General features: G+C 42.0%; 1 protein-coding gene across 1 annotated transcript in view; it reads left to right on the forward strand.

Moving 5' to 3' along the window:
- Nucleotides 1–26,341, forward strand: part of SERGEF (secretion regulating guanine nucleotide exchange factor) — a 239,699-nt gene that overhangs the window by 51,668 nt on the left and 161,690 nt on the right. The window contains exon 9 of the mRNA XM_011992940.1: nt 8,819–8,985. Within this exon, the coding sequence (XP_011848330.1) occupies nt 8,819–8,985 (167 nt within the window). The remainder of the gene's footprint in view (nt 1–8,818; nt 8,986–26,341) is intronic.

Here is a 26,341-nt window from a genome sequence, read left to right on the forward strand (position 1 = left end):
TTTTTTTTTTTTTTTTTAATTGTTTGTAGAGACAGGATCTTGCTATGTTGCCCAGGTTGGTCTCAAACCCAAGTGATCAAACTCAAGACTCAAGTGATCCTCCCACTTTGGCCTACAAAAGTGCTAGGATTAAGTTTTATGTGTTCTGTTCAGTGCAGTAGCCCCTAGCACCTGGGGCAGCACCTGGCATATAGAAAGTGCTCAGTTACTATTTGTTGAATATTGTGAATGCCTGGATCTGTTTCTATCTGTATAGGCTGTGTGACTTGGAAAATTATTTGTTTTCCTTAGTTTCATTTTCTCTTTGGAGAGTAGGTTTAGATGGTCTCTGATGTCCTTGGTGGTAACAGCAATACCTATTACTTTGTTTTCTGAACACCTGCTCTGGGTCAGGCCCTGTGTTAGGTGCTGTGGGGAATACTGAGAGACTAAGAAAAGATCATTGTTCATTGGGCAAACTAAGATATGCAGTCAAATAACCCTATGTTTGGAGGGATAGAAAGTTGTTGAAACAGAGGTACAAGCACCGTGCTAGTGGCTCCTAAAGGAAGAGATGGCTTATTCTGACCAGGGGATGATAGGGTGCTTTAGGGAGGCAGCAGCATTTGAGCTAGGCCCTGAAGGGGGAGTAGGATTCCATAAGTGGGACAAGCAGGCTGACCAGCTTTGCAGCCTGACAGGTGTTGCAGGCTGACCAGCATTGTGGGCTGGGGGCAGAGCATGGTCCTGAGGCCCCGGAGGGAGGAAGTTGAATATGCTTTTGACAAAGGAGCAGTCATCCAACATCGAGCAAACGTAGGTGCCTTGAGAGAGGCAAGGGAGCTACTGAACAAACTAGGACTGGGGCTTCCTGCCATGCTCTTGCCTAGCCTGGAAGAAGAAACCAGCCTGACTCCTTGCTTTTCTCTGGGAAACCCTAACCCCATGTTGTAGATAGTTCTGCAGTCAGTCTTGGTGTTCCTCAGGGTGCAGTCTGTCTTCACTTCTATCACTGCTGCACCCGATTTGGTAGCTAAGAAAGTCAGTGGTGAAAATGGAGCAGCTGTATGTAATACTTCTATGTTTTAGGAATCTGACCTTTGCCATATAGGTCAAGGATGGATGAAGCTCACTCACTCACTCATCAGCTGGGCTCTCTCTGTGCCTCCAGCCCACGTGTGTGTCCCTGTGACTCTGAACAACCTCAGGAAGTCCTTGTGAATGTTCACTTTTGAAGAGCCAGTGTGACCAAGTGAAAAGTGGAGCTGAGGTCAGACAGACCTGTGCATCCTCTGCAGGACAATGACTGAGGGCACTGACTCTGGTGCCAGGCCGCTGGGTCCCATCCTAGCTTTGCCATTGAGAGCTGCTGGCTCTGAGCCAGAGACATAACCTCTCTCTATGCGTTAATATTTTCATCTGTAATTTGAGGATTATAATGCCTACTTAGGGTATTTCTGTGGATTAAAAGGGATAATCCATATGAAGAGTTTAGCATGAAATAGCCCTCAAAATATTAGCAATTATTGTTGTTATTATTGCAGCTGTGCCACTTACTAGCTCTGTGATCTTGGGCAAGTCATTTAACCTCTGTGATCTGTTTCTTAATCTGTAAAATGGGATTCACAGTAATCAGTCGGGGTTGATTAAATTATGTAACTTAATGATAGTGCCAAAAGCAGTTTTATACAGAGTCAGCTCTCAATAAATAAATTCCCCCCAACCCCTCAACTTTTGTTCATTCTCTTTGCAGGCTTTTTCTCCCCTTTTTAGTTAGGCAGCCCGTATTTGGGAATTTTATTTCTGTATTAACTTAAAAAAAAATCCAAACCTTTTATTATGTGATATTGTTTATGATACGACTTTGGAAACTTGTGACATTTTACTAAAAAATAAACTATACAGTCAAGTTTTACTTTTTATTTACACTGGGAACTATATGAGTAGTCTTTGATATTAGAGTGCATGCTTTATTTTTGGACAATGGTGAGACTAAATATTCCAAAGGTGACAATAAAATTAAATTGTATACCAGTCATTTTAACACTGAAGATTTTTAGGCATCATAATTAAAGTGTAGATCAGGGAGGTATCCAAGAGGTCATCCATTCCAGTCCTCTTGTTTTATAGATGGGAAAACTAGGCCCCTAAAGAAGAAGGGACCTGTTCAAGGCCATTCAGCCTAGAAGAGAAGCCAGGATTAGACCTGAATCTTAACTCAAGTTTTATTGAATCTCAAGTTAAAGCTTCCTCTCCTCTCTTCTCTTTTCCAACTCGTCTTGCTTCATCTTTCTTCTCCATTGTTCCCTTTAACTCTCTTCTTTTTCCTACCTTTAATTAATTTGTTTCGTCTGGTACATTATAGACTTCTGATGTGCAAGCCACCATGCTTTAATCTTAAAAATCAAAATTCCGTGATCGAGCTTTCAATGTTCTTTCTCTTCTTTGATTATCATTAGAGACATTGACCCTAACACTTTGGTAGGTGGGAATTGGCTGAGAAGATTTGACAAAGTGGTAGAAATGCTGTGTGGAACCATGTAAATCCTTAATAAGGCTGTGTTGTTCAGTTTGGGAGCATAATAGTAATAATGGCCGTTCACTAGTTAGTGTGTGCCACACGCTTTATGGAAAAGTATCCTTGCAGCAATGCTACAAGGGAGATGCTTTTGTTTTCATTCTGCAGATAAGACTTAGAGTTGTTGAGCAGTTTGCTCAAGATTATGGAGCCAGTGAATGGTAGTGCTCAGTAGTGGTGAGTAAGAGGTAGATAGGTTGATAGGTAGGGAGATGGTTGGATTCATTTATTCAATTGTTCATTCAGGCAGGAGATAGTTATTGAGTGCCTACTTTGTGTTGGGCATTATTCTAGGACTCAAGAATGAGTGAAATAGCCTGTCCCCAGTATCATGGAGCTGGCTCTCTGAAAGAGGAGACACACATTAATTAAACAGTCCTAATGAGTGTGCATTTATAAGCTGAGGTAAATGCTCCCAGGATGTGGAACATGGTCCTCTGAGATTGTTGCACAGAGGAACCTGATCTGAGTTGAGTAGTGGGCAGAGTTGAAGATGAGCAGGAGCTGACTAGGCGAATGGGATCAGGGTAGTAGGGATAGCTGGGGACAGAGGGAACCAGTATGGAGGCTCTATTAGTCCGTTCTCATGCTGCTGTGAAGAAATGCCTGACACTGGGTAATTTATAAAGAAAAGAGGTTTAATTGACTCACAGTTCCACATGGCTCGGGAGGCCTCAGGAAACTTACAATCATGACAGAAGGCACCCCTTCATAGGGTGGCAGGAGACAGAATGAGAGCCAGCAGGGGAAATGTCAGACACTTATAAAACCATCAGATCTTGTGAGACTCACTCACTATCATGAGAACAGCATGGGGGAAACTGACCCCATGATTCAATTACCTCCCACCAGTTCCCTCCCACAACTTGTGGGGATTATGGAGATTACAGTTCAAGATGAGATTTGGGTGGGGATGCAGCCAAACCATATTAGAGGCCTTGTGGAGGAGCAGCATGGCACATGCTATACGGAGAGGAGTGTGGGGTGACTGCCGCTGTGCTCTGAGCTCTCTCCTTGCCTGTTTCCTGCTCCTTGTACAGGAAGATGATGCTAGGTGATTCTTGGGCAGTTAGTTCTGTGTTTAACGAGTCCCTGGGTATTATCATCAAATGCCTTTTTATGAAGTCTCTGTCCATGTGGCAGAATGAAGGATGAGTGACAGAAGTCAGGTTCTTACCTTCTAAGGACATAGAATGAATAACCCAGAGAGTAACTGGTACTTATGTTTGTAAACAGGTGAATCATAAATATAACAAACCTATAGGTAGAGAGCTTCCTCCTTTTCATGAGTGTATTCTAGATAGCCTTGTAACATCCTGGAATATTAGAGTTGAGAGAGACTGAAGAGGTCATGTGGTCTTTTCTCTCTCTTACCCATGGATTTTCTTTTTATAACATCTACCTTGGTTTGCTGACTCCATTTTGCTATCTTCAGTGACATTATATTCCCTTTTTGGACAGATACTGTCAAGAAAATACGGATGATCCTCTAATCTATCTTTCTATCACCTATAGGACTCCCTTCTCTAGAACAGGGTAGAAATTTCTCTTCCCTGAAGAGCTCAGACATCCCTGGAGCTACTTCTCCTTGTACCTATAGCTATGGCTGCAGCACCTGCAGCCCTTGATGGATGGTAAAGGAAGTTGGCCTCTTGAATATTCATCATCCACCCACCCTACCCGCAGAGTATCCCCTGCTCTCTGTGATTTGCATCTAGTAGTCTTTCTCCTTACTCTCTCCCCTTTTATTTATATTTGACTATTTGATAACATGTTTGCAAAACACCCCAGGAGAGTTAAATAATTTGGTAATTAAATAACATTCTATGATTCCCATTAGCGGGACCCTTGATGTAGCATCTCTATACCTTCATCACCTTCCTACTCACCTTGAAATCGTGAAATCTCAGAATGGTGTTTATTTCCTCTCCTTTCCTTTCAAAATCACATCTAATGGGGTGCCGAGCCCTGTAAATTCTTTCTTTTTTGTTTTCCTATGACTTCAATTCTAGTTTAGGCCTGGATGCATCCTAGGCTTCTGTTATTGTTGTTGTTTCTTTCTTTTCTTACCTTATCACTTACTACCTCTGTGACTTTGGGTAAGTACCTTGTTCCCTGTCAGTAACATGGGGATGGTAAAAGTGCCTAACTCACAAGCTTGTTGCAAGAATAAGCAGGATACTGTACATAGAATGTGCATACTTTAATAAATAAATTAATGTACATATGTTGGTGATGTGTTAAAAAATATTTTGCTGATAGACATCTGGTGCAGTGGCACACGCCTATAATCCCAGCGCTTTGGGAGGCCGAGGCAGGCAGATCACTTGAGGTCAGGAGTTCAAGTCCAGCCTGGCCAACGTGGCGAAACCCTGTCTGTACTACAAATACAAAAATTGGCCAGATGTGGTGGTGCATGACTATAATCCCAGCTACTAAGGAGGCTGAGGCGGGAGAATTGCTTGAACCCAGGAGGTGGAGGTTACAGTGGGCCAAGATCATGCCACTGTACTCTAGCCTGGATGATGTAGCAAGACTCTGTCTCAAAAAAAAAATTTTTTTTTTTTCTTTTACTAATAGTAAGCAACCAAGTTTAGGGACCCTTGGTCTGGAGGGTGAGATCCAGACCCAGCCATGGCAATTCCCTGTGGCTGGCCCCAGCCTGGCAGTCTTGACTCCCCTCCCAGTCTTCTTCCCTAGTGACCCTCATTCACTCTCCTGCCTTTTGATTTTTTTTTTGAGACAGTCTCCCCCGTTGCCCAGGCTGGAGTGCAATGCTGCCATCTTGGCTCACTGCAACCTCTGCCTCCCAGGTTCAAGTGATTCTGCCACCTCACCTTCCCCAGTAGCTGGGACTACAGTCGTGCACCACCACATCCAGCTAATTTTTGTATTTTTAGTAGAGATGGGGTTTTACCATGTTGGCCAAGCTGATCTCAAACTCTTGACCTCAGGTGATCCTCCCGCCTTGGCCTCCCAAAGTGCTAGGATTACGGGTGTGAGCCACTGCGCCTGGCCACCTTTTGATTTTCATATCATTGCTCATCTCACACTGTTCCTCAATATCCTCCCTCGGTCTCCCATTTTCTTTTCTTATCCAGAAGTTCACCTTAAATGCCTCTTGTTCCCTCAAGCCTGCCAGGACAATTCCGGTTCCAGACCCCTTAAGTGTTCTTTCTCCATACTTCTCATTTGGCCTCTGTCGTTTTCTGTGGTGCGTTGATATTTTTTGCAGGATATACTTCTTGGCTCTGTAGTTATTCTGTGCTAATTCTTACATGGACATGCCTTATAAATTGTGTGTCACTTGCTGACTTTGTTTTGAGCTATTTTGTCATCTCTCTAATTTATCATTTACCTGGAGACACATACCTATACTTTTTGGATGACATTAGTGTATCTATTTTTTTATCATAGTAATATATAATCCTTTAAGGAAAAGATTCATTTGTTAAATTTGTGATTGAGTCTCCCTGGATTTGACAGCATGCATCAGCTTGATGCAGACATTCATCTACAATGTATTAATGAGCATTTTTTATATGTGGATTTATTTTACTCCAGATGACATAAAATCATCATCCATGTGTTTAATGCCTTTATTTCAGCACTTACAGTCCTGATTTCTGCATGGGCTCCTGGGAAGAAGATTATTCTAGTGAGGAAAGCTGGATAGTACACAGAGCATATCCATTTAATCTGGGTTTTCCTCTTCCTCAAACATTGTAAAAATGGCTGTTTCATCAGCCAAATTTTGTCAGTCTGTGACAGCAGCTGTGCAATCATTGGAGATACCATTGGCCCTGGAGTCAGAAGACACACGTTTAAATCTTGATTCAACTACTTGGTTGTTGTTTGAACCCAACCAAATCATTTAACTCTCATCATTTAACCTCATCTGTAAAATAAGCTTAATACTCTGTATGCCACAGCATTATTGTGAGGATTAAGACAATGTCAATGAATGTACTGGGTACCTGGGAAGAGGTCAGTAAATGTCTGTTTAAAAGAAAAGGAAAAATAAAAGGGTCTCTTCTATCCTGGGTGAGGCTTCTGATGCAGAGTTTGTTTTGAGGAGAAACAGACAAGTTCAGAGTGCATTAAATTTAGGCTTGAGACTGAAGACTGAACATTAAGTCAGCCTGGTTTCTGGACTTATCTTAACCAGAATGTCTATGGCCTCCCCAGAGAGTATGAGGATTAATTAGTTAATCTTTGTAAAGTGCTTTGAAGGTGAAAAGTGCTATGTAAGTGGAATGGCTGAATTGCTATCGGGAATATAATAATGGTGGCACCATATTCTGCCAGTCTTGACTGTCTTTGACATCAATAATCAATAACAGGAAAGCTCTAAGATGTTTTACTTCATGTGAAAGAAAGGATTCAATGTGTGATTTCTGATAAAATTATTTCTGTAGTCTTAGAGACAACAACTTCCTAGTTTTTCCCAGCAGAGGAATGCTATAGTCATTTAAGCAGCAACAGTCTCATCCCCTGGCTTCTTGGGAATCTCCTGCTTAGCAATCTGGTTAGAAATCCTAGCCAGCTCCGGTAGAGGGACAAGTTGCCAGTTTTGGATGCCTTATGGGTCCTGGGCACATGGGTTTTTAAGAGTAATCTTGCAGAAGTGAAGGAAGAGTGTTGAGTGATTGTGCAGTGACTAGGGCTTAATAACCAATGCAGAGTGATACCATGGGCTAGTAGAAAGAGATGTGGCTTAGCTGTGTGACCCTGGGCAGGTCACTTATCTGAACCTTAATTTTTTCACCTGTCAAGTGACAGCATAGTAGTTGATGAGTACAATGATAAAGGTGGCTCACGGGAGGGTGACTTTCACCCTTGCTGAGGAGAGCTGGGGATTCAAGAAAGGTTTCATAGAACTAGTGGTACATGAGCTGGACTCCAAAGGTGCAGCCATAGTTTACCAGTTAAGGAGAAGGCATTCTTAGCAAAAGGAACAGCACACAAAGAGCCATGAAGTAGTACGTGTGAATGGACCTACTCCCAGCTCTCATAATATACAAGGTATCCCATATACCCTGTGAGCTACACAGACTTTGTTTCCTCTTTGAGGAAGCCCAAAAGTCAGATTCCTGTAAACTGTTGGTATCTACCTTAGTGTCTGCTAGCAGGCTGATGCTGAGAACTGTTTCCCTGCAGAACCTTGTATCACTGCAATATTCTGACATTTCCCCATGAATCTATGGTTGTTTTTTAGCTGACACTATAAACCCATATGTTGAATGTGGGGCCAGATGAAGCTTTGATACCAAACACAAAGTATGCAGTAGTAGATTTGTCTAGAATTTAATATGCATTGCTCTGTGTTTTGTCTCTAAAGCAAAGTTTTTCTTTGTTAAAATAAACATGTATAAAGAATTTATACAACGCACATGGTTATGCATATTTATTGCAGAGAATCTGTTAATAATCTATGCCTCATCAGATTTTGCATTTGTGTTGAAATAACAAATGTGGCACTTGGTACAACTGAATGAATTTGGTGAATTTTCTCTTATCTGGGAGAAGAAAGTCCATTTCTCCTTTTGCAAATCTCATTTTCTTTTGTCATTTTTAGCACTGGCCCGCTTCCCATGTGGTGCATCTGGGGGACTAAATGCTTTTCTGGCTCCAAATGGTTTTGCCATTTTTTTTTTCTTCTCTCACTCCCTTCCCTCTAGCACACATAAACACTTACCTTAGGATTGTTAGAATTGCTTCTTTGGTAAGAGCATAGATTCCGAAAGGTCCCCTTATGTTATAAGGAGGGGAAAGCAAATGAAACTGGCCATTCGTTGAGCTAGGCCCTAAGAGATTGTGGAGTGGAGAATTTCAAGGTGCCTAAATGGGCCCTGGGTTGGGTGGGGAAGAGGAGAGCCTGAGAGCAGGCATCTGGGCAAAGCACAAGGAGTGTGTGGGGAAGGGAGGGAATGGAAGGCCATAAAGCATGATTGAAGTTATATCCATAGTCATATCCATATCGATATAACATGCAAGAGCAGAAACTTTAGAATGAATCTGCTTGAATCCAGCTCTGGTACTTACAGCTTGTTTGATCTTGGGCAAGTCATTTAACCTCTCTGAACCTTCATTTCCACATCTGTAAAAATATGAGTGCGTGTGCCTTCTTTACAGGAAGATAGGAAGGCTCCTGGTAGTTGGTACTAAAATCAGTGTCACACTTTCTCTTGTAATTCATTGCCTACCCATGGGAGCACAGCTGTGGAATGTAGTCTTAATTCAAATAATGTTTGTTTTTAGAAACTGGCAAGGTGTTTACCTGGGGCCGAGCAGACTATGGTCAACTAGGGAGGAAGTTGGAGACTTACGAAGGCTGGAAACTAGAAAAGCAAGATTCATTCCTCCCCTGTTCAAGACTACTGAACAGCATGCCTTCATCTCTGCATTGCTTAACTGGAGCAACTGAGGTAGGAAGTGACTTCACACAGATGTAATGTGTCCCTTTTTCTTGTCTTTCAGTGAAGCATTTACTGAGGGCCTACTGTGGGCCAGGCATTATGGATAGGTTCCATGTAGGAATCTGAAGAGATCCTTGCTCCAAGGAGCTCGTGCTTTAATGTGGTCAAAAGTCAGTTACCCAGATAACTGTACTGCAAGGCAGACTTTGTGTAGTTCCTTGGAGGTTCAAAGTACTTTGGATCTACTATGAAGAGCAAGAAATGAATTCAGGGTACAGGGATTGGCCTAGGCTTTGAAAATGACAAGGCTGGCCAGGCACAGTGGCTCACGCCTGTAATCCCAGCACTTTGAGAGGCCAAGGTGGGTGAACTACCTGATGTCAGGAATTCGAGACTAGGCTGGCTAACATGGTGAAACCCCATCTCTACTAAAAATACAAAAATTAGCTTGGTGTGGTGGCACACGCCTGTAGTCCCAGCTACTTGGGAGGCTGAGGCAGGAGAGTTGCTTGAACCTGGGAGGCGGAGGTTGCAGTGAGCTGAGATCGCGCCATTGCACTCCAGCCTGGGCGACAGAGCAAGACTCTGTCTCAAAAAAAAAAAAACAAAAAAACCCAAGAAAAACCCAGGACAATGACAAGGCTTTGATGCTTTCATCTGTGCTTTAGAGGATGGGTCAGACTTGAGCAAGCAGTTGTAAGACAGAAATTTTAAGTGTGCACAACAGCTTGAACAGAGTCATGGGGGTAGGAAAGGGAGGAAACTATTTTGGGGACCACTTGGTGGTTCAGTTTGGCGGGAGCATTGGGTATCTGGAGGGACAATTATGAGGTAATATCAGAAAGATGGGCTGGAACCTGATCAAGGGGCCGTTTAATACTGAGCTAAATATTTTATACTTGTGTTTATTTTTCCCAGTCCAGAAAGTACTGCAGTTCAGTTGCTTATTCAAACCCCTTTGATTTTCTGAAGTGGTTTGAATTTCTACATTTAAGGCAGGAATCTTAATTTCTCCAGGGTGTGTGTTTCTGTCACTAAATTTTACTTTACTGTTACCCTTTAAAAAAAGAAAAGGCTAGATTTTTTAGAGGATTGAGGATGGCCACACAGGAAATGTGCCTCTGAACCCAAGTTGGCTTAATGAAGGAATTCAGTCTTCATTCAGAGTCTGTCAAAAAAATTAATAAGCTAGTGAGACTTCTGTAATTAGCATCAGACTAATGACAACCCTCTTCATACCTAGAGGGCTTCCCTTCCCCAGGGCCCTGCCTGGCCTCCTCCTTCCGGGTATGTAGGACGCTTCTCAGTTTCTGCTTTCACATCCCAGCCCTGGTCTTCCTGGGCCTTTTCTTAGTGCTGGGTTAAATGTGTCTGTCTTTTTTTCTTTCTCTTTCTCTTGGGTTGAAAAGGTACTAAACAATACCACAAAGACAATTTTACATGTAATAATAATGAAACCACTTAGTATTATGGAAGATTTCCATGATCTTACCACCCTAAAACAGCTACATTCCTTTTTGTGTATACACGTGTCCATACTTCTCTACAAGTTGTACCAATAGCATTTATGATGTTTTGTTTTCAATCTTTATTTTATCACAGATGCTTTGCTTTTTTCCCTCTTGGTCTTTAAAATGAACATTTAAAATGGCTATACAGTAAACATTACATGATTAGAAGGTTCTGGGATTTCTCAAACCATTCTTTAGATATTGGACATTTAGATCATCCTTTTTTTTTTTCACCACTAGTGAATCTCTGTTGAACTGTTTCCTTAAGATATGATCTTAGGGATGCAATGACAAGGGCAAAGGTCAGGAGCATCTTTATGACTTTTGATATATTTCTCCAGATTGTGTTTGGCAGAAGTTGGCTCTACCAGTAGTAAATAAGGCAATGCAGTATTTAAACTAGTATTGTCTCTTTAGTGAGTTAAGGTGCTGAGAGCCTGTTAAATAGTGCTTTAGACTCTAGTTTTTCTTTGTCTTTCCCAGATCATTTAAGACTTTGTGGTCAGGTTGCACAGTAGTGGAGGAATAGAGGATTCTTAGATTTTTCCGAGTCTCTAGTTCTATTAGCAAGATGAGTATACCCTGTGTCATAATACCTAAGGTATTGGTATTGGTAAGGATAACTTGCAAAGTTCATGACTTAGTAGGCACTCAGAAACTGTTGAGTCCATTCTCTTCTTACCCTTTGAGGTTTTTTAATGCCTTGTGGTAGCCACAGTATGCAGCACTGTGATAGACATGGCCAGTGCAAAATTTAGGGTAAGAGCCTGACATTGATACAAATTTTATGTAGCTTATCAGGAGTAGGCTTGAGCCCTGAGCCCCCTGGCAGCTTCATTTTAGAGCTCCTTCTTTCCTAGCTCCAGTCTCTGGGGTGCTGGAGTGTAGACTCTTCGGTCTCACTTCAGATTCAGACTCCAGGCTCTTACTCTCTGGTAAATTGGGTCTGGGAATTATCTCCAGCTGTGGATATCCAGGTCTGGCCTGCTAGGCATATATTTGCTTGAGGCCAAGAGAGAGCCAGTCCAGGAGGCAGCCATATGCTACTAGGAGTGGGTTCACCTGGATATCCAGGTCTGGCCTGCTAGGCATATATTTGCTCGAGGCCAAGAGAGAGCCAGTCCAGGAGGCAGGTATATGCTACTAGGAGTGGGTTCACCTTGGAGAAGACAAGAGCCACACTAAACTAGGTGCTACCCTGGTCATGGGCTTGGCCAGAGAGGTGCAGAGACACCTGGAGGCACAGGAACAGTGTTGGACTAGGCTGATGTTTCCTGACCCTTGAGGACCTGCGTGTGGCACATAGCTGACCAATTGCCTTTAATTCTTCTTAATTGCCTTTAATGTCCAAGGGATAAGCAAAAGGAGGAGTGAATTGTCTGGTGTCTCAGATAGGATGTCTGCACAGAAGGGTCCAGAAGGACAGCCAAACAGGAGAGGAAAACACAGGTAGACAGCTAGACTGTGGTATAACCATCCCTTCCTGGGAACCAAAGAAAGCAAAGAAACACAAAGTTAGTTAGTGCTTATTATAGGCCAATATGCTAAATGCTTTGCAGATATTATTTTGTCTTCATGATAAACCTATGTGCAGGTGTCACAATTGCTGCATTATGAATAAGGAGACTAAGGCTAGGAATGGGTAAACTCAGCTGGCCCCTACTGATCACACAATAGGTAAACAGTGAGCCTGGGTCTTTAACTTGAAGTGCTTGAAGAAGGTCACATACTCTACAGATAAACTAAAATTGAGGTCCTTTTTTCTATGTGCCCTTTCCTGGGTGGATCCCTTTGCTGGGTGCTTGAAGTCTGGGAATAAGGGTCTGTAAATTCCCTAAGTGTCTCAATTCTTTTCTTCTGAGCCATGTCTCCTCTTTAGCTGGAGAAACACTTTATTTGAGATTTTAGACCTTGCAGGCCTTCCTTTAATGTTCTTACAGTGGTAAAAACTTCTCTTTCATTCGCTGTCAGTTTTACCTTAGATATTGGGCCTCTCTAGGCACTCCTGGAAAATTCCAGAGTGGGTAGTACAGTGATCTGGATTAATCCCACCATGCACATGACAGGGCAGTATGTGTGTGAACAGGTTTGTTTACTCCTTGACTGCAGATGTATACCCCAGCAGCTCTCTGCTTTCCAAGCCAGTTTCATAGCTAAGGTCTCTAATCCCTAGCTGCTAACTCAACTTTGGCACTCCTGAGAATGTTAACTAACCTATAAGTTCCCAGGCTTCTTCAGTACCACTTCAGCCTTGCTCGATTCTTTGCCCTGGCTCTATTCTCTGCCCTTGTTTCTTGTTCCCAAGCCCTCCTATTCCAGTTTAGGTTGCAGGACTTGGTATGATGCCGCCGTTCCTTATTCTCTGGACCTCAATAGAATGCTCCTGCTCCCTGTTCAATTCTTTGTGTTTCCAAGATGAAATCCCTGTCTGGTCTTCCCAGAACTTGCAGTTCAGCTTTGACTGTCATCCCTGTGCCTGTGCCCTTATTGCCTAGGACTGACCTCAGTGACACTACTTTCTTGGATTTCTTGCCCGCCATCCCCGCCACTGACTGTTTGTGTGCTGTCCCACCTTTTATGCTCTCCTGGATCTCTCTGACATCTACCTCCTTCTTGACTTTTGAGTTCTTGCGCATTCCATAAACATTGGTTGACACCTGTCATGCACCAGTGTTGGCCATGCAGTGGAAGTGGGTGGGGAGGTGGATACAAGGATGAAAAATACACAGTCTTTGCCCTCAAAGAACTTCCAGGTACATAAGTTAATATCTACTGTAATTGAGTGAAAAGTGCTATTAGAGGTATGTACAAAAGGCCAAAGGAGCAGTAAAGATGGAATTGTTAATTCTGAAGACACTAACAAAAAAGAAATGTTATTTGAATTGGGTTCTTAAAAATGCATAAGAGTTTAGCAAAGGTAGAAGGATATCAGGCTGAGGGACAACATAAACTGAAATTGAGTCTAGATCGTTTTTAACTTCTGATGCAATCAGGATGCCTACCCATTCTAGTGGCTGAACCTAGTTTTGCAGTCTGGCTGCCTGTCTAGCCTGTCCCATCACTGTCTGAAGGAAAATGACCTTCACATACATTGTCTCATTCGATCCCAGCATGATGCTGTGAAATAGGCCAGAATAGGCATGGTTATTCCCATTTTGTTGTTCAGGAAACTGAGGCCAGAGAGGCTAGCTAGGAATTAGGAGAGGATCCAAGGCAAACAGCCTGATTCCCAGTGTTTCTAAGGACTTTCTCTGGGCTCAGTCTGCAGCCACAGTCCTGAGTCATGTTCCTGGTTTAAATTCTGCCTACGTTTGGTTGAGAAGCACCAAATCCCAGCCAGGGAACTCAGTATACACGTGCATGTGTGTGCGCATACAGTGCCATTGGAGCAGGAGCAGGAAATGTGGACATAAACAAAAGTTAAACCAAGAGATTGGGTAATTGTCAAGCCCAAATGCCATCAGCTCTCATTTGCAGCGGGACTAAAACTGCTAGAGGATCAACCTGTGCACAGGGTCTAAGTGCAATCTGTCGGAATGAGTGGGAAAGAAGCTATTTTTAGTTTGCAGAGTCACTCACTCAGCTGTGTTAGCTGAGGTTTGAGCCAGGCCCCTACACTTTCCACAGTGTTATTTCTGAAGGAGAAATACCACTTGAATGCTTGTGTAAAACCCATTAATGAACCTGGAAGTTTCCAGGGCATCTTTGTCCTACAGCTCCCTCGGAAGACTGCCTTTCCTGAATGACCTTCCTCCTTTCCTATATTTAATGCATTTCTAATTTTAAGTTTGTGTCAAGACTGTGGGACTTGGGTGCCCTAAATAACACAGAAATCTACCACCAGCAATCAGCTGAGTCCGGAGGGCTCTGACAGAATTGAACACAACCTGAAAAAGCATTCCCAAGTGACTCTCTGGTAAGTAACCCACAGCATCATTGCTGTTCCTAGAGAAGCATAAGGTCTCTGAGACCATGGGCCCAGGCAGCCCAAACCTTTCAGTTGTAGCAGGGTCCAGTGTTTTAAAGGCCTCTGGAAATGGGATAGCAGTGCTTAAAATGGGTAGTACTGTTCACCCAAAGATGGTTTCATTGGAGATTTAAAAATCTAGCACATCTGTGCTGTAGCTGCTGACATAGCAGGGGAAGAAATAACACAAAACAAACCTCAAAGTGGTGGACCGGATTTGTCCCTGTGAACACTCAGAAGGGAGGAAGAGCTGTCATATTTGAGAGAGATGGTGAAACAAGCACTTACTACTACCCACTGTTTTCTTATTTATATTTATCATCTCTCTTTTCTCACTAAAATAGAAAATCCAAGAGAGCGAGGGCCTTGTCTGTCTTGTTCAAAGATGTGATCCCCATGTCTAGAATAGTACCTGGCACCTTGTGGGTACTTAATGAATGTTTACTGGCTAAGTGAAAAATGAATGAAAGCAATGGTTTTGGAGGTATGTGCCTGTTTTCACTTCTTCTTCTCTTCTTCCCCATAGTCTGTGCTTCTCAATTCCAGGCCAGTTCAGGAATAGGCATTTCCATGTTTTCAGGCATTTGGTCATCAGATGCCCTGCAGAGCCAGCACAGATAGGCTGTGAGCCTGTATTGTGCTCAGAACAGCCCTGAAGTTTCTTGCAAAGGCTACTAATGATGAGGCTCATAGTCCTTTAGCACTTCACAGTTTACCAAGTACTTTCGCGCCTGTTCACCTTCAGATTTTCTTCTTTAATCCAACAGATGCTTAGGTATGCCTGTCTGTCTGAACACAGCATTAGGATAGTGGAAGCAGAGAAGAGTGGAACAGTTTCTGTCTTAGGAGCTTGTGAGTTAGTAGCGGGGCTAAGTTTACTGTAGGACAAACAGAATGTGACAAAGGCTTTAAGAGAGTCTGGCAATGAAAATATGTTGATCCTGTCCCTTCCTGTGTCTTGGTGACCTTCTCTTTGTTGCATTTTCAGTCCCTGTGGTTTTGTTGGGTTCTGCTGGGTGGGGGTAGGGGCTGGAGTGGGAAGTTGTGACTGGAAAGCCTTCCTGAATTGGAAGCCTTGATGTTGAATTAGTGCTCAAGGGAGCAAAAGTAAAGTAACAGGGGAATCTTGGCAAGAATTTGAAGAGGAAAGCAGAGGAAGAGCAGCCAGATAGAGACTGAGTATTGACAGGAGAGGGAGAAGGGAAGCCAGGTCCTGCCAAGTCACAGAAGCCAAGGAAATGCCAACAGGGAGGTCACAGAGGTTAGGGATGGAGTAAAGACCACTGAATTTGGTGACCGGGAGGCCGTGGCACTTGAGAGAGCAGCTTCAGTTGGAAGGTAGAAGCTAAAGCAGGAGCACAGCAAATGAGTGAGCGAGTGATGAGAAATAGAGGCTGTGGGTGTAAGTAGCCCTTCCAGGAGATTCCGGTCAAAGATGATGAAAACAAGCCCAGTACCTTGAAGAGAGAGATTGGTTACAGTTTGTTTTGTAAGCATGGAGAAACCAGAGTGTGTCAGAAGGCTGAAAGAGAGATTTAGAGAGAGAAAGAAAACTGCATGAGTAAAGTTGCAAGAGGAAGGGAGAAGAATTGGAGCAAGGCCCCCAAGAAGATGAGACAGAGGATTGAGGTCACTGTGAAGGGGTCAGTTCTGACAAGAAGAAAGGAGACTTTTTCTTTCTTTCAGTGCTGGAGTAAAGAAATAAGGGGATATGTGAAGAGAGAAGTTTTGAGGTGGAGAAGAGAATGCTTTCATTGAACTGTGTACCTCTTTTGTCATCAGGTTTTATGTTAGTTTTATTTATTTATTCAACAGATGTTTGCCGTATCCTACTGTGGGCCATGCACAGGCACCAAGAATTCACAAATAAAAGTCAAACTTGCTGCCCAATACTGCAATGTGGTATTTATTAGTAATGTAGTAATTATTAACATGCCCATTTCAAAATCAAACTTGAAGTTCTTTGAGGACAGGCATTATCTTATTTATCTTTGTATAATGAGGTCAAAGTTTGGTACAAAGTAATAATAGAATTGTGATGAAAAAAGCATGAGAGCTCATGTTGGTTGGCTTAAATCTTCCTGGTTAGATTGGAAGGCAAATTATCAGCTGGAGTGATGAGGTTAGAGCAGGGAGGCCACCAGGGAGGGACTAGTTCACTTTACTCTGTAATGGGTTATTCCAGCACTGTTGGGTGACTGTCTGGAAATGGGAGAAGGAAGACACCATTATTCACTCTGACCCCTGAGTGGCAGGAAGGGCAGATGCTGTTGTCCTTATTCTGGGGGTGAGGAAACTGAAGTTGAGAAAGAAAGCTGTCACTTGCTCAAAATCGCAGTACATGGCAGAACAGGGACTTGAACCTGGCTCTCAGACTCCTCATTTTTCTCATTGCTAGCCCTGTATACCAACAGCTTCTTCTCTGGACAGTTCTGATCAGTGTGTGACCCTGGGCTCTGGCTTTGGATATCACTGGCTGGTAGTCAGGTCTAATGGAGACTTGGTGGCCCTTTACAGGCTCTGCCTCAGTGTTGTATCAGGAAAAGCGACAAGGAAAGGAATAGCCTCAGTAAGTATTGGGACAGTAAGTTAATTCATGCTTATAGTAGTAAACTCATGCTGGCTGGAGTTGGAGGTCTGATGGACACAGTCTTGAACATAGAGCATGACTTGGGTTGGACTTTCTGCTCTGTATGTACAATCTGATTTGGGGTCATTCAGAACCTTTCCAAGCCTTAGCTTTCTCATTCACAAAGTGCACATAATAATATCTGCATTATCTTGCCCATAGGATTATAGAAAAATGCAGATAGTATATATAAGGGCTTTTGTAGACTGTAAAGTGCTGTACATGTACAAAAAAAGTTGTTTTTTAGGTTCATGACACATGAGCTGCTTCAGGTGCAGGTTTTGTTAAAAGTATGGGTCAGAGCTGCTGCTTTGTCTTAATCCCTTGAGATCTTAGAAGCTACATAGAACCACCGTGGATCTTGTAAACACTTCTTAGAACCAGAACCAGTGAAGATAGTGGAGCCTAGATGCTTGATAATCCAGCCAATCTCCATGCAGCATCAGAGTATGAATTCCTGTTGAGGTAGCCATCAGCATTGACAGCAAGGATATCTCTGGCTTGTTTTTTTTTCAGCAGCAGAGGAAATTCATCAGCACTGATTTAAAGTCCTAGTGACCTCGTATGTCACTACCATGCTCTGCAGAAGTACCACTGCCCCAGGCTTTGCCCAGGGTTACCCTGGAGCTGACCAGCTGTCTTTTGTTGCATTTGACCTTGAAAACTGGGCTGTCCCAGGGTGAAAGTAAATCATGCAGAGGTTTAGAGTGGAAACAGAAGGCAATGAGGGTTTAAAGGAGGCTGCGGTGGTCTGCTGAGAGCCATTCTAGGTCTGTGAAGGCTGAATGCGCTGCACATGAATTGACTGGTCAGGGGACTAAAACTACCTCCAATTCTGCCACTGTTCCTCTAGTTTGGACTCTCATTATCTAGTGCCTAATAGAGTGACAGCTTCTTAGTTGGTAACCCCTTGTCTCTAGTTTGGTTTCATCCCAGTTGCTCACAACCAGTTGCCAAAGTGATGTACTGAAATAGAAATCTGATTGCACTATGCTCTTTTTCTTTAGACTCTTAGAAAATACAGAAAATGTTTATTCCCGTAATAAACACTTATTAGATAGTGACTTTCTGTATGGAAGAAACTTAGCCAAGCATTTAGGATATGGTGGAGACTAAGACCCAGCCTCTGTTCTCAATGGGTGGGAGAAACACACAACCCATAATCTGCACAGCCAGTCTGCAAAGAATGGAGGTATTAGAGTGTAAGCTCCAGGACTATTGTTGGCCTTGTTCACCACTGCCTCCTCATCACCTTGAATAGCACCCAGCACACAGCAGGTGCTGAGCAAATGATTGTTATAGGGCTGAATGTGTGCCCTTACTTTCTGATGGCTTCCCATCCTGAATGAAGTCTAAAATCTCTGGATTTTCATAAGAAGCTCTTCTTGATCCAGCTTCTGTCAAAATACCCAGCCTCACCTTCTACCAGTCTCTCCCTGTATTCTGCAGTTTATTTATGCCTAGCCAATAATGCATCATGTTTTTTGATACTTCTGGGTCTTTGCATGCTGGTTCTGCTTCCCTTTGCCTTTGGCTCCTTGGACAACTACTACCCGTTTCTCAGTAGCTAACAAGGATGATGTCTTATAATCATCTTGGTATTCCTACCACCGAGTCTTAGAAACATGCCTCTTCTTACTTTCTCTATTGAGTTTTTCTTTGCGTGGTGTCATTATCCACCTTCCTTGCCTCTGTTGGGCAGCTGTCCCTGAAGCACTTTTCCCTTCACCTCCCCTGCCTTTGAGTTTAGGCCTGGAATTTATTGGGCTGTTGGTGGCCTGGCTCTGGGATGTGATGAGCCCTGACCTCCCTTTTGCCTTTCCTAAACACTTTCTCCCTCCTGCTTTGTCCACATCCAGACAGCTAGATCTCTCTGCCAGTTCTACTTGCACAAAAACCCTACCCTGAGCAGGGTATGGGTTTTGCCAGTCCCATTGCGCAGGGATTGGACTCAGTGTCCTGGATCCTTAGTTACTGTTTGGGACTTTGTTCTGAGTGGCTCATTCCCCTATACAAGGCCATCTGCTTGATTCCAAGGGTTGCTGTTCCTTGGAGCTTCTTGCTTGGAAGCCTTCTGACCAATGGGACCTCCTTGTTGTTTACACTGACCTGAATTAAGCTTTTCTTTGCCAGGCTCCACTGGGTACTTTATATTGGATAGCTGCCTTAGGAGCCAGCCCTGTAGTTCACCATCTTCCCCAAAGATGACTGCCATCTGACTCCAGCCTCTTCTTTGCCTGAAATGTCCTGAACCACAGAGGCCTTGCCTGGTAGGCACCTCTTGAGGTAGATAAAGAGGAAACATTCCTCTTGTCGCTTCCAAGAAAGCAAAAACAGGCCATTCCCTTGGGATGCAGCCTTTACAACCCCAAGATCCCTGGCCAGTTGTTAGAGGGACTGGTGAATTGTGACTGGAAGGGAGAGGTTAATCTTTGTATGGTTACATAATTCCCTTTGTGATGTAGTGGTTCTGTCTGTGGGGACACTGCCAGTGGTGGCCGCCACCTCCTTCATCTGAAGATTACTATTTGGAAGAGAGCTCTTTTTACTGGATGTCGGATGTCATCCAAGATTGGGGGAGACTGGCTATAGATAACAGAAATGGAAGGAATCAGAGATATCTTTGCAAAAGGAGCAACTACTACAATAATTAATTGTGAAGCCTCTGGCTTTTCAGAGGAACCAGAAATATAAGTGGAAAGCAAAGTAGGAGGTAGAGTGGGGTCCCACTCACAGGTGCTGGGAGGCTACTGTGGCTCCCACAGGGGCCTCCCCATGTACCACTTCAGGAGACCCAGCTGGCTAGGGAAGGTTGCTCATGGCTACTGAACAAAATGTTTGTGTCACTGTAAGCAGCACTCCCAAGACTGGGTGAGGAAAGTCCCTTGCTTCAAAAAGGTGATTCAGTAATTTTTGAGTTTCTTCTCTGTCATTTTATTTCACTGTGGTCCCCACTGGTAAGATTTCTTATTAATTGCATGGAACATGCATATCATTTGAGGATAGGGTCTGCACAAAGGAGCAACAAATAGGGGAAGGATTTGGAAGAATCAAGAGACTACACTGCGGATTGATGTTTGGACAGCTGTTTTTACTTCTCTGAGTCTCAGATTTTGCATCTGTCAAATAGATATAATACTTCTTATTGGATTTAGCTCTGTAAGTTGTCAGAATGATGTCAGGGATATGAAAGCATTTTATCAACTATGAAGCTATAAACAAATGTACGTTTTGTTTGTAGATTTCTTACATGGGTTTTTAGAAAACTAATTTCTTGTAGCACTTTGGGAGGCTGAGACAGGTGGATCACTTGAAACCAGCCTGGGCAACGTGGCAAAACCCTGTCTCTACAAAAAGCACAAACATTAGGCATGGTGATGTGTACCTGTAGTCCTAGCTTCTCGGGAAGCTGAGCTGGGAAATGGAGGTTGCAGTTAGCTGAGATTGTGCTACCGCACTCCAGCCTTGGTGATAGAACAAGACTCTGTCTCAGAAGAAAGAAAAAAAAAAAAAAAAAAAGAAAGAATGGATTAGACAATTGGATTTTTTTAAAAGAAGTAATAATAATGTTAGTTCCTGTTTGTCGAACATTGACTACGTGCCATGTATTATGCTAAGCACTTTATAAACGTCACTTTTAATTCTTAACACATTCCCATGAAGCAGTATAATAATTTATCCTTATTTTGTAGATGAGGGAACCAAAACCTGGGGAGGTAACTTATTTAGGGACAAAGCTGATAAATAGCAGAGCTAACATAGTGGCAGCAGTGTGGACTAGAGGACATACAGGTGACTGGATGGTGGTTTTCCAGGTTGAAGGGCAAAGAGGTGACTGTGGCTTGGTGGTCACCCCAACCCCTAGAAGTCCAGATGTGCCAGTCTTCTGGCAGAGCCTGTAAGAGCTCATTTGTCCCTCCTTGGTATCTGGGCACAAACTAGTGGAGGTAAACAAAGGCACCCAAGAGGCTTTCCTTCCCCAGAAACCACCACTTTAAAGCTGGTACAGTAAAACATGCCTTTGAAGACTTGCAAAAAGATACTTTAATTCCTCATCATTCTTTCTTGGGTTTGTGTTGTTTCTGTTTACAGTGGCGGGAAGAATGAGTTTTGGAGTATCTCAGTCCTAGCCCCCTTACCTGTACATCCAAAGTGTACCACTTTACAAGGCTCAGATTAGAGCTTGCCCAGTGGAATCTTTTCTGGACAACTTCAGTTGCCATTTCAAGTATGAGCTACTTGAGGATAGGCACCATATCTTGATTGTGGCTGTAACTTTAGTGCATAACACAGTGCCTGTCAGAAAGCAAACGGTTAGGATTTGTTATTGAATTGAATGGAAATCTTAACTCAGAGTTCGAGTCACCTATTAATATTTGATTGTATTGTAACATCTGATTATCCCATGTGTGGTGGTCTTCCAGAGGAAATTGTATGGTGCTACTGAGTGGGCACTGTATCCTATGATTTTTTTTTTTTGTCATACCCTGTTAGGCAGGGAATGAGGGGCTAGGTCACATGGCAGGCACTTGGAGAAGCCTTGGGGGCTCCATCTCCATCTACTCTGAAGCAGGCTTGGAGAGGTCCATCATGAGATCGCTGTACTAGTTGCTAACAGAGTTATAATGTATTAGTTCTGGAGGGAGAGAAGCAAAAACAGAATGCTGACTCCTCCAGCAGTCTCAGCATGAGGCTCATAGGAATATAGGCATCTTTTTCAATCTGCATTGCCCTGTTCCTCAGACACCTATTTTAGGGTGACAGCACAGAGGCACGCAAATGGTGCATTTCCCTTTGCACCCCTCAAGGTGAAATTTCTGCTGTTGCACGGGGACTTTTGGGAGCAGTTCTGTAGTTACTGCTGTATAATGCATTTATCATTCTGCTCCCCTGGCACATTTTGTCAAGCTGCGTAATTTCCCTGTGCCTTACAACACTCACTAGCTCCATGATGATGATCCATCTGGTGGCCACAGCCTCCCTGATCAGGGTCTGGGATGCAATGGAAAGAGCAATGTATTTGCTAATAATGACAGCAGGTAGCATTCTCCAAGTCCCAGTAGATGCCAGGTTCTCTCCTAAGCACTTTCTAGGCACCCTCTCTTTAATCCTCATGGCAGTCTTGCAGAGTAGGGATTATTATTCCTCTTGTTTGCAGTTGAAGAGAGTGAGACTCGGAGGTGGTCACTAGTCCAAGGGCACATGATTAGTAAATTTCAAAGTTGCTAGTAAAACCCTGATCCTACTGCAAAGCCTATGCTGCTGTGTACCAGGATTCCATTTTCATCTCTGATGTTGACTGCCTATGGGACCTAGGACCAGAGACTTTGCTTTCTCTGAGCCTCAGTTTCCTAATCTATATATTGAGAAGCAGTTTCAAGGGTTCTTCCAAAGTTCTAAGGCCAGTACCCTTCTAGTTTAGCTAGAGCTCTTAATCACCTGGAGACCAATTTCTTTTCACCTTTGAGTATTTATTTTTTGTTTTTTTGAGACGGAGTTTCACTCTTGTTGCCCAGGCTGGAGTGCAATGGCGCAATCTCGGCTCACCGCAACCTCCGCCTCCTGGGTTCAAGTGATTCTCCAGCTTCAGCCTCCTGAGTAGCTGGGATTACAGGCATGTGCCGCCATGCCTGGCTAATTTTTTTTTTTTTTTTTTAGTAGAGACGGGGTTTCTCTGTTAGTCAGCTGGTGTTGAACTCCTGACCCCAGGTGATCCGCCCGCCTCAGCCTCCCAAAGTGCAGGGTTTATTTGTTTTGTTTGCTTTGTTTTATAGTGGCAGGCTAGCTGCTGGGTATTAATTCCACAACAATAACATTCAAATCAGGCAAGTAAGAGAATACATAGTATAAAATTGTATGGATCAGTGCTGTCCAGTGGAACTTTCTAGGATGATGGAAGTGGTCTGTATCAGTCTAATACAATAGCTAATAACCACATGTGGCTACTCAACACTTGAAATATGGTTAATGTAACCAAGTGACTGAATTTTTAATTTTATTTAATTGTAATTCAAATTTCAGTAGCCACATGTGGCTAGAAGCTACTATACTGGACAGTGCAGGTATAGATAGTATAATAATATAAAACTAAATAGAGCATAGATTCTTCTATGTTCCAACCAAGGCTTCTAATTTCCATTTGATTTTTCCAGAGGTGTAATACCTGATGTATTATTACATTTGTATTAAGCTTTCAGCTTTCAGCGCACTCAAACTTACATTATTAAATCATTTTGTTTCCTACCTAGGAGGCATATAGAAAAGATGATTTGTGCTATGTATGTTTTTCAGATAAGGAAACTTAGGCACAGAGCAGTTTAATATACTCCTAGCAGCTGAGAAAAGTGCTAATTGTGTATCAAATATGAGTAAGTGGCTTATTTAAGGCCATTTTTGGAGCAGTAGAATTAGGACTGGAAACTTATAGCTTTTGATTTCCAGCCTAAGTTTCCTCTAGTTTTCTTATCACTGATATGGCAAGCATAGAATAGAGAGACTCTGTTCATGAGATCATTCTTTTAATGTTAGACAGGAAGGCTTTTTCTTTTCACTTTATACCTTTCTCTACTATTTGATCTTTTAATTCTATGTTGGCATCATCTTAATTATAATAATGAAGTAGATATTTGGAAAAGGTTTATGAAATGTTATGAGGCTGTATAATATAGCTGTTCCTGTTTTGTAAGTGTGAGATCTGTCGTGCTAATCAAACAGAGAGAAGCAGGTTTTTCATGCAGTATCTGTGCTCAGAAGAGGATTGAATCTCATCTCAATTCCATTTCTGGTAGTGGTGCAGTAGTTTCTATCAGACCAGTCCTCCTACAGAAATCAACTATAAACTCAGAAAAAATGTGAAAAAAACTACCTGAAGGAAATGGAGAGTAACCAAAAGCAGGCACATTCTTCACAAGTGTCAAGGTCTGGAAGTTAAGACTGAGGAACTGTTCCAGGTTGAAAGATTCTAAAGAGACATAGCAACTAAATGAAATGTACAGTTGTGAACTGGATCCTTTTGTTGTAAAGGACATTATCTGGGCAATTAGTAGAACCTAAATGGAGTCTGAAGCTTCTTGAAAGTTACATATCAGTGTTCATTTTTTAGTTTTGATGGTTGAATTGTTATGTAGAGAGTGATGTCAATTTTGGTGGCAAACACACTGACATATTAGAATAATGGGGCATCAAGTTTAGCAACTTGCTCAGAGACAGTTTAGAAAAAAATAAAGGCCAGGCATGGTGGCTCACACCTGTAAATAAATCCCAGCACTTGGGGAGGCCAAGGCGAGCGGATCATGAGGTCAGGAGATGGAGAAGTTGGAGACAATCCTGGCTAACATGATGAAACTCCGTCTGTACTAAAAATACAAAAAATTAGCCGGGCTTGGTGGCACATACCTGTAGTCTCAGCTACTTGGAAGGCTGAGGCAGGAGAATCGCTTGAACCTGGGAGATGGAGGTTGCAGTGAGCCGAGATTACTAACCTGGGCGACAGAGCGAGAGTCTGTCTCAAAAAAAAAAAAAAAAAAAGAAAGAAAGGAAGGAAGGGAGGGAGGGAGGGAGGGAAGGGAATACAGAGAGCAAAGCGAGTGAAATGTTAAGATTTGGGAATATGAGTTAATTGTAAACAGGAGTTCTTTGTGTGGTTCTTTCAACTTTTCTGTAGATGTGAATTTACTTCAAAATAAAAAGATTTTAAAAACTTTGAACAATAATGAAAGTAGAGCACATTAGTGTTTGTGGGATGCAGCTAAAGCAGTACTTTGAGGGAAATTTATTTCTTTAAATGCATATATTAGAAAAGAAAAAGGACTAAATTCAGCCGCTTAATGTTCTACCTTTAGAAGCTGGAAAAAGAGGAAAAATAAACCTAAAGTAAATAGAAAGAGAAAATAATAAAGGAAAGAACAGAAGTTAATGAAATAGAAAGGAGAGAAAAATAAAAATTCAAAAGCAATTCTTTGAGAATATCAACAATGTTGATAAAGCACTACCTGGACTATCAAGAAAAACAAGGTCACAAAATGCAAATGTTAGAAATGAAAGTAGGTATATCACTACAGATTGTATAGACATTAAAGGAGACTAAAGAAATACTACAAATAACTTTATGCCTATAAATTCAGCAACTTAGATAAAATGGATTTTTTGAAAAACTACAATGTACAAAAACACAAGATGAAATAGAAAATCAGATTATCTGTATATCTAGTAAAGAAATCAATTTATTATCAAAAACTTTTCCACAAAGAACTCTTTAGGCCTAGGTGGTTTTTCTGGTAAACTTTATCAGACATTTAAGTAAGGAAATATAAACTTTATCAGACATTTAAGTAAGGAAATAGTACCATTTTTACACAAAGTCAGAAAATAAAGGAGGAGGGGACACTTCCAAATGTATTTTATGAAGTTAGCATAATTCTGATACCAAAGACATTTTTACAAAAAGGAAAATTATAGATTAGTATCTCTTATGAATATAAACACAAAAACTGCAACAAAATATTAGCAAATCAAATCCATTAATATTTAAAAAGGATAATATATCATGACCAAACTATGTTATCTCAGGAATGAAAGCTTGCTTTTTCACTTGAAAATCAATTTAATTCATCATGTGTTAACAAAATAAAGGAGAAAAGCCATAATAATAACTTCAACAGATGTGGAAAAATCATTAACAAAATTTAACATTTATTTGTGATTAAAAACTTAGAAAATTAGAAATGGAAGGGAATTTCTGCAGTTTAATAAAGGACACTTATAAAGCACTAGCATGATAATTGATGGTGAAAAATTTAATGTATTCTTTCTCAGATCAGAATGAGCAGGTATGTCATCTCACCATTTTTATTCTCTATTATACTGGATGGAGGTTCTAGCCAGTGCCATAAAGCAAGAAAAAGCAATAAAAGACTTAAAATCAGAAAAGAAGAGGAAAATCTGTTTCTATTCACAGATGATATGATTGTTGAATTATAAAATCTAACCAATCTATAAAATAACTATTAGAACCAAGATGGCAGTCTAGCAAGGTACAAAATCAATGTTCAAAAATCAACTATTTTTTTTATATAGTAGCATCAAAGAATTGGAAAATTTTTTTTTCTTTTTTTTTTTTATTATACTTTAAGTTCTAGGGTACATGTGCATAACGTGCAAGTTTGTTACATATGTATACTTGTGCCATGTTGGTGTGCTGCACCCATCAACTTGTCAGCACCCATCAACTTGTCATTTACATCAGGTATAACTCCCAAT

The sequence above is a fragment of the Mandrillus leucophaeus genome, unplaced genomic scaffold (genome assembly GCF_000951045.1).
Source record: "Mandrillus leucophaeus isolate KB7577 unplaced genomic scaffold, Mleu.le_1.0 Scaffold420, whole genome shotgun sequence".
Classification (NCBI taxonomy): domain Eukaryota; kingdom Metazoa; phylum Chordata; class Mammalia; order Primates; family Cercopithecidae; genus Mandrillus; species Mandrillus leucophaeus.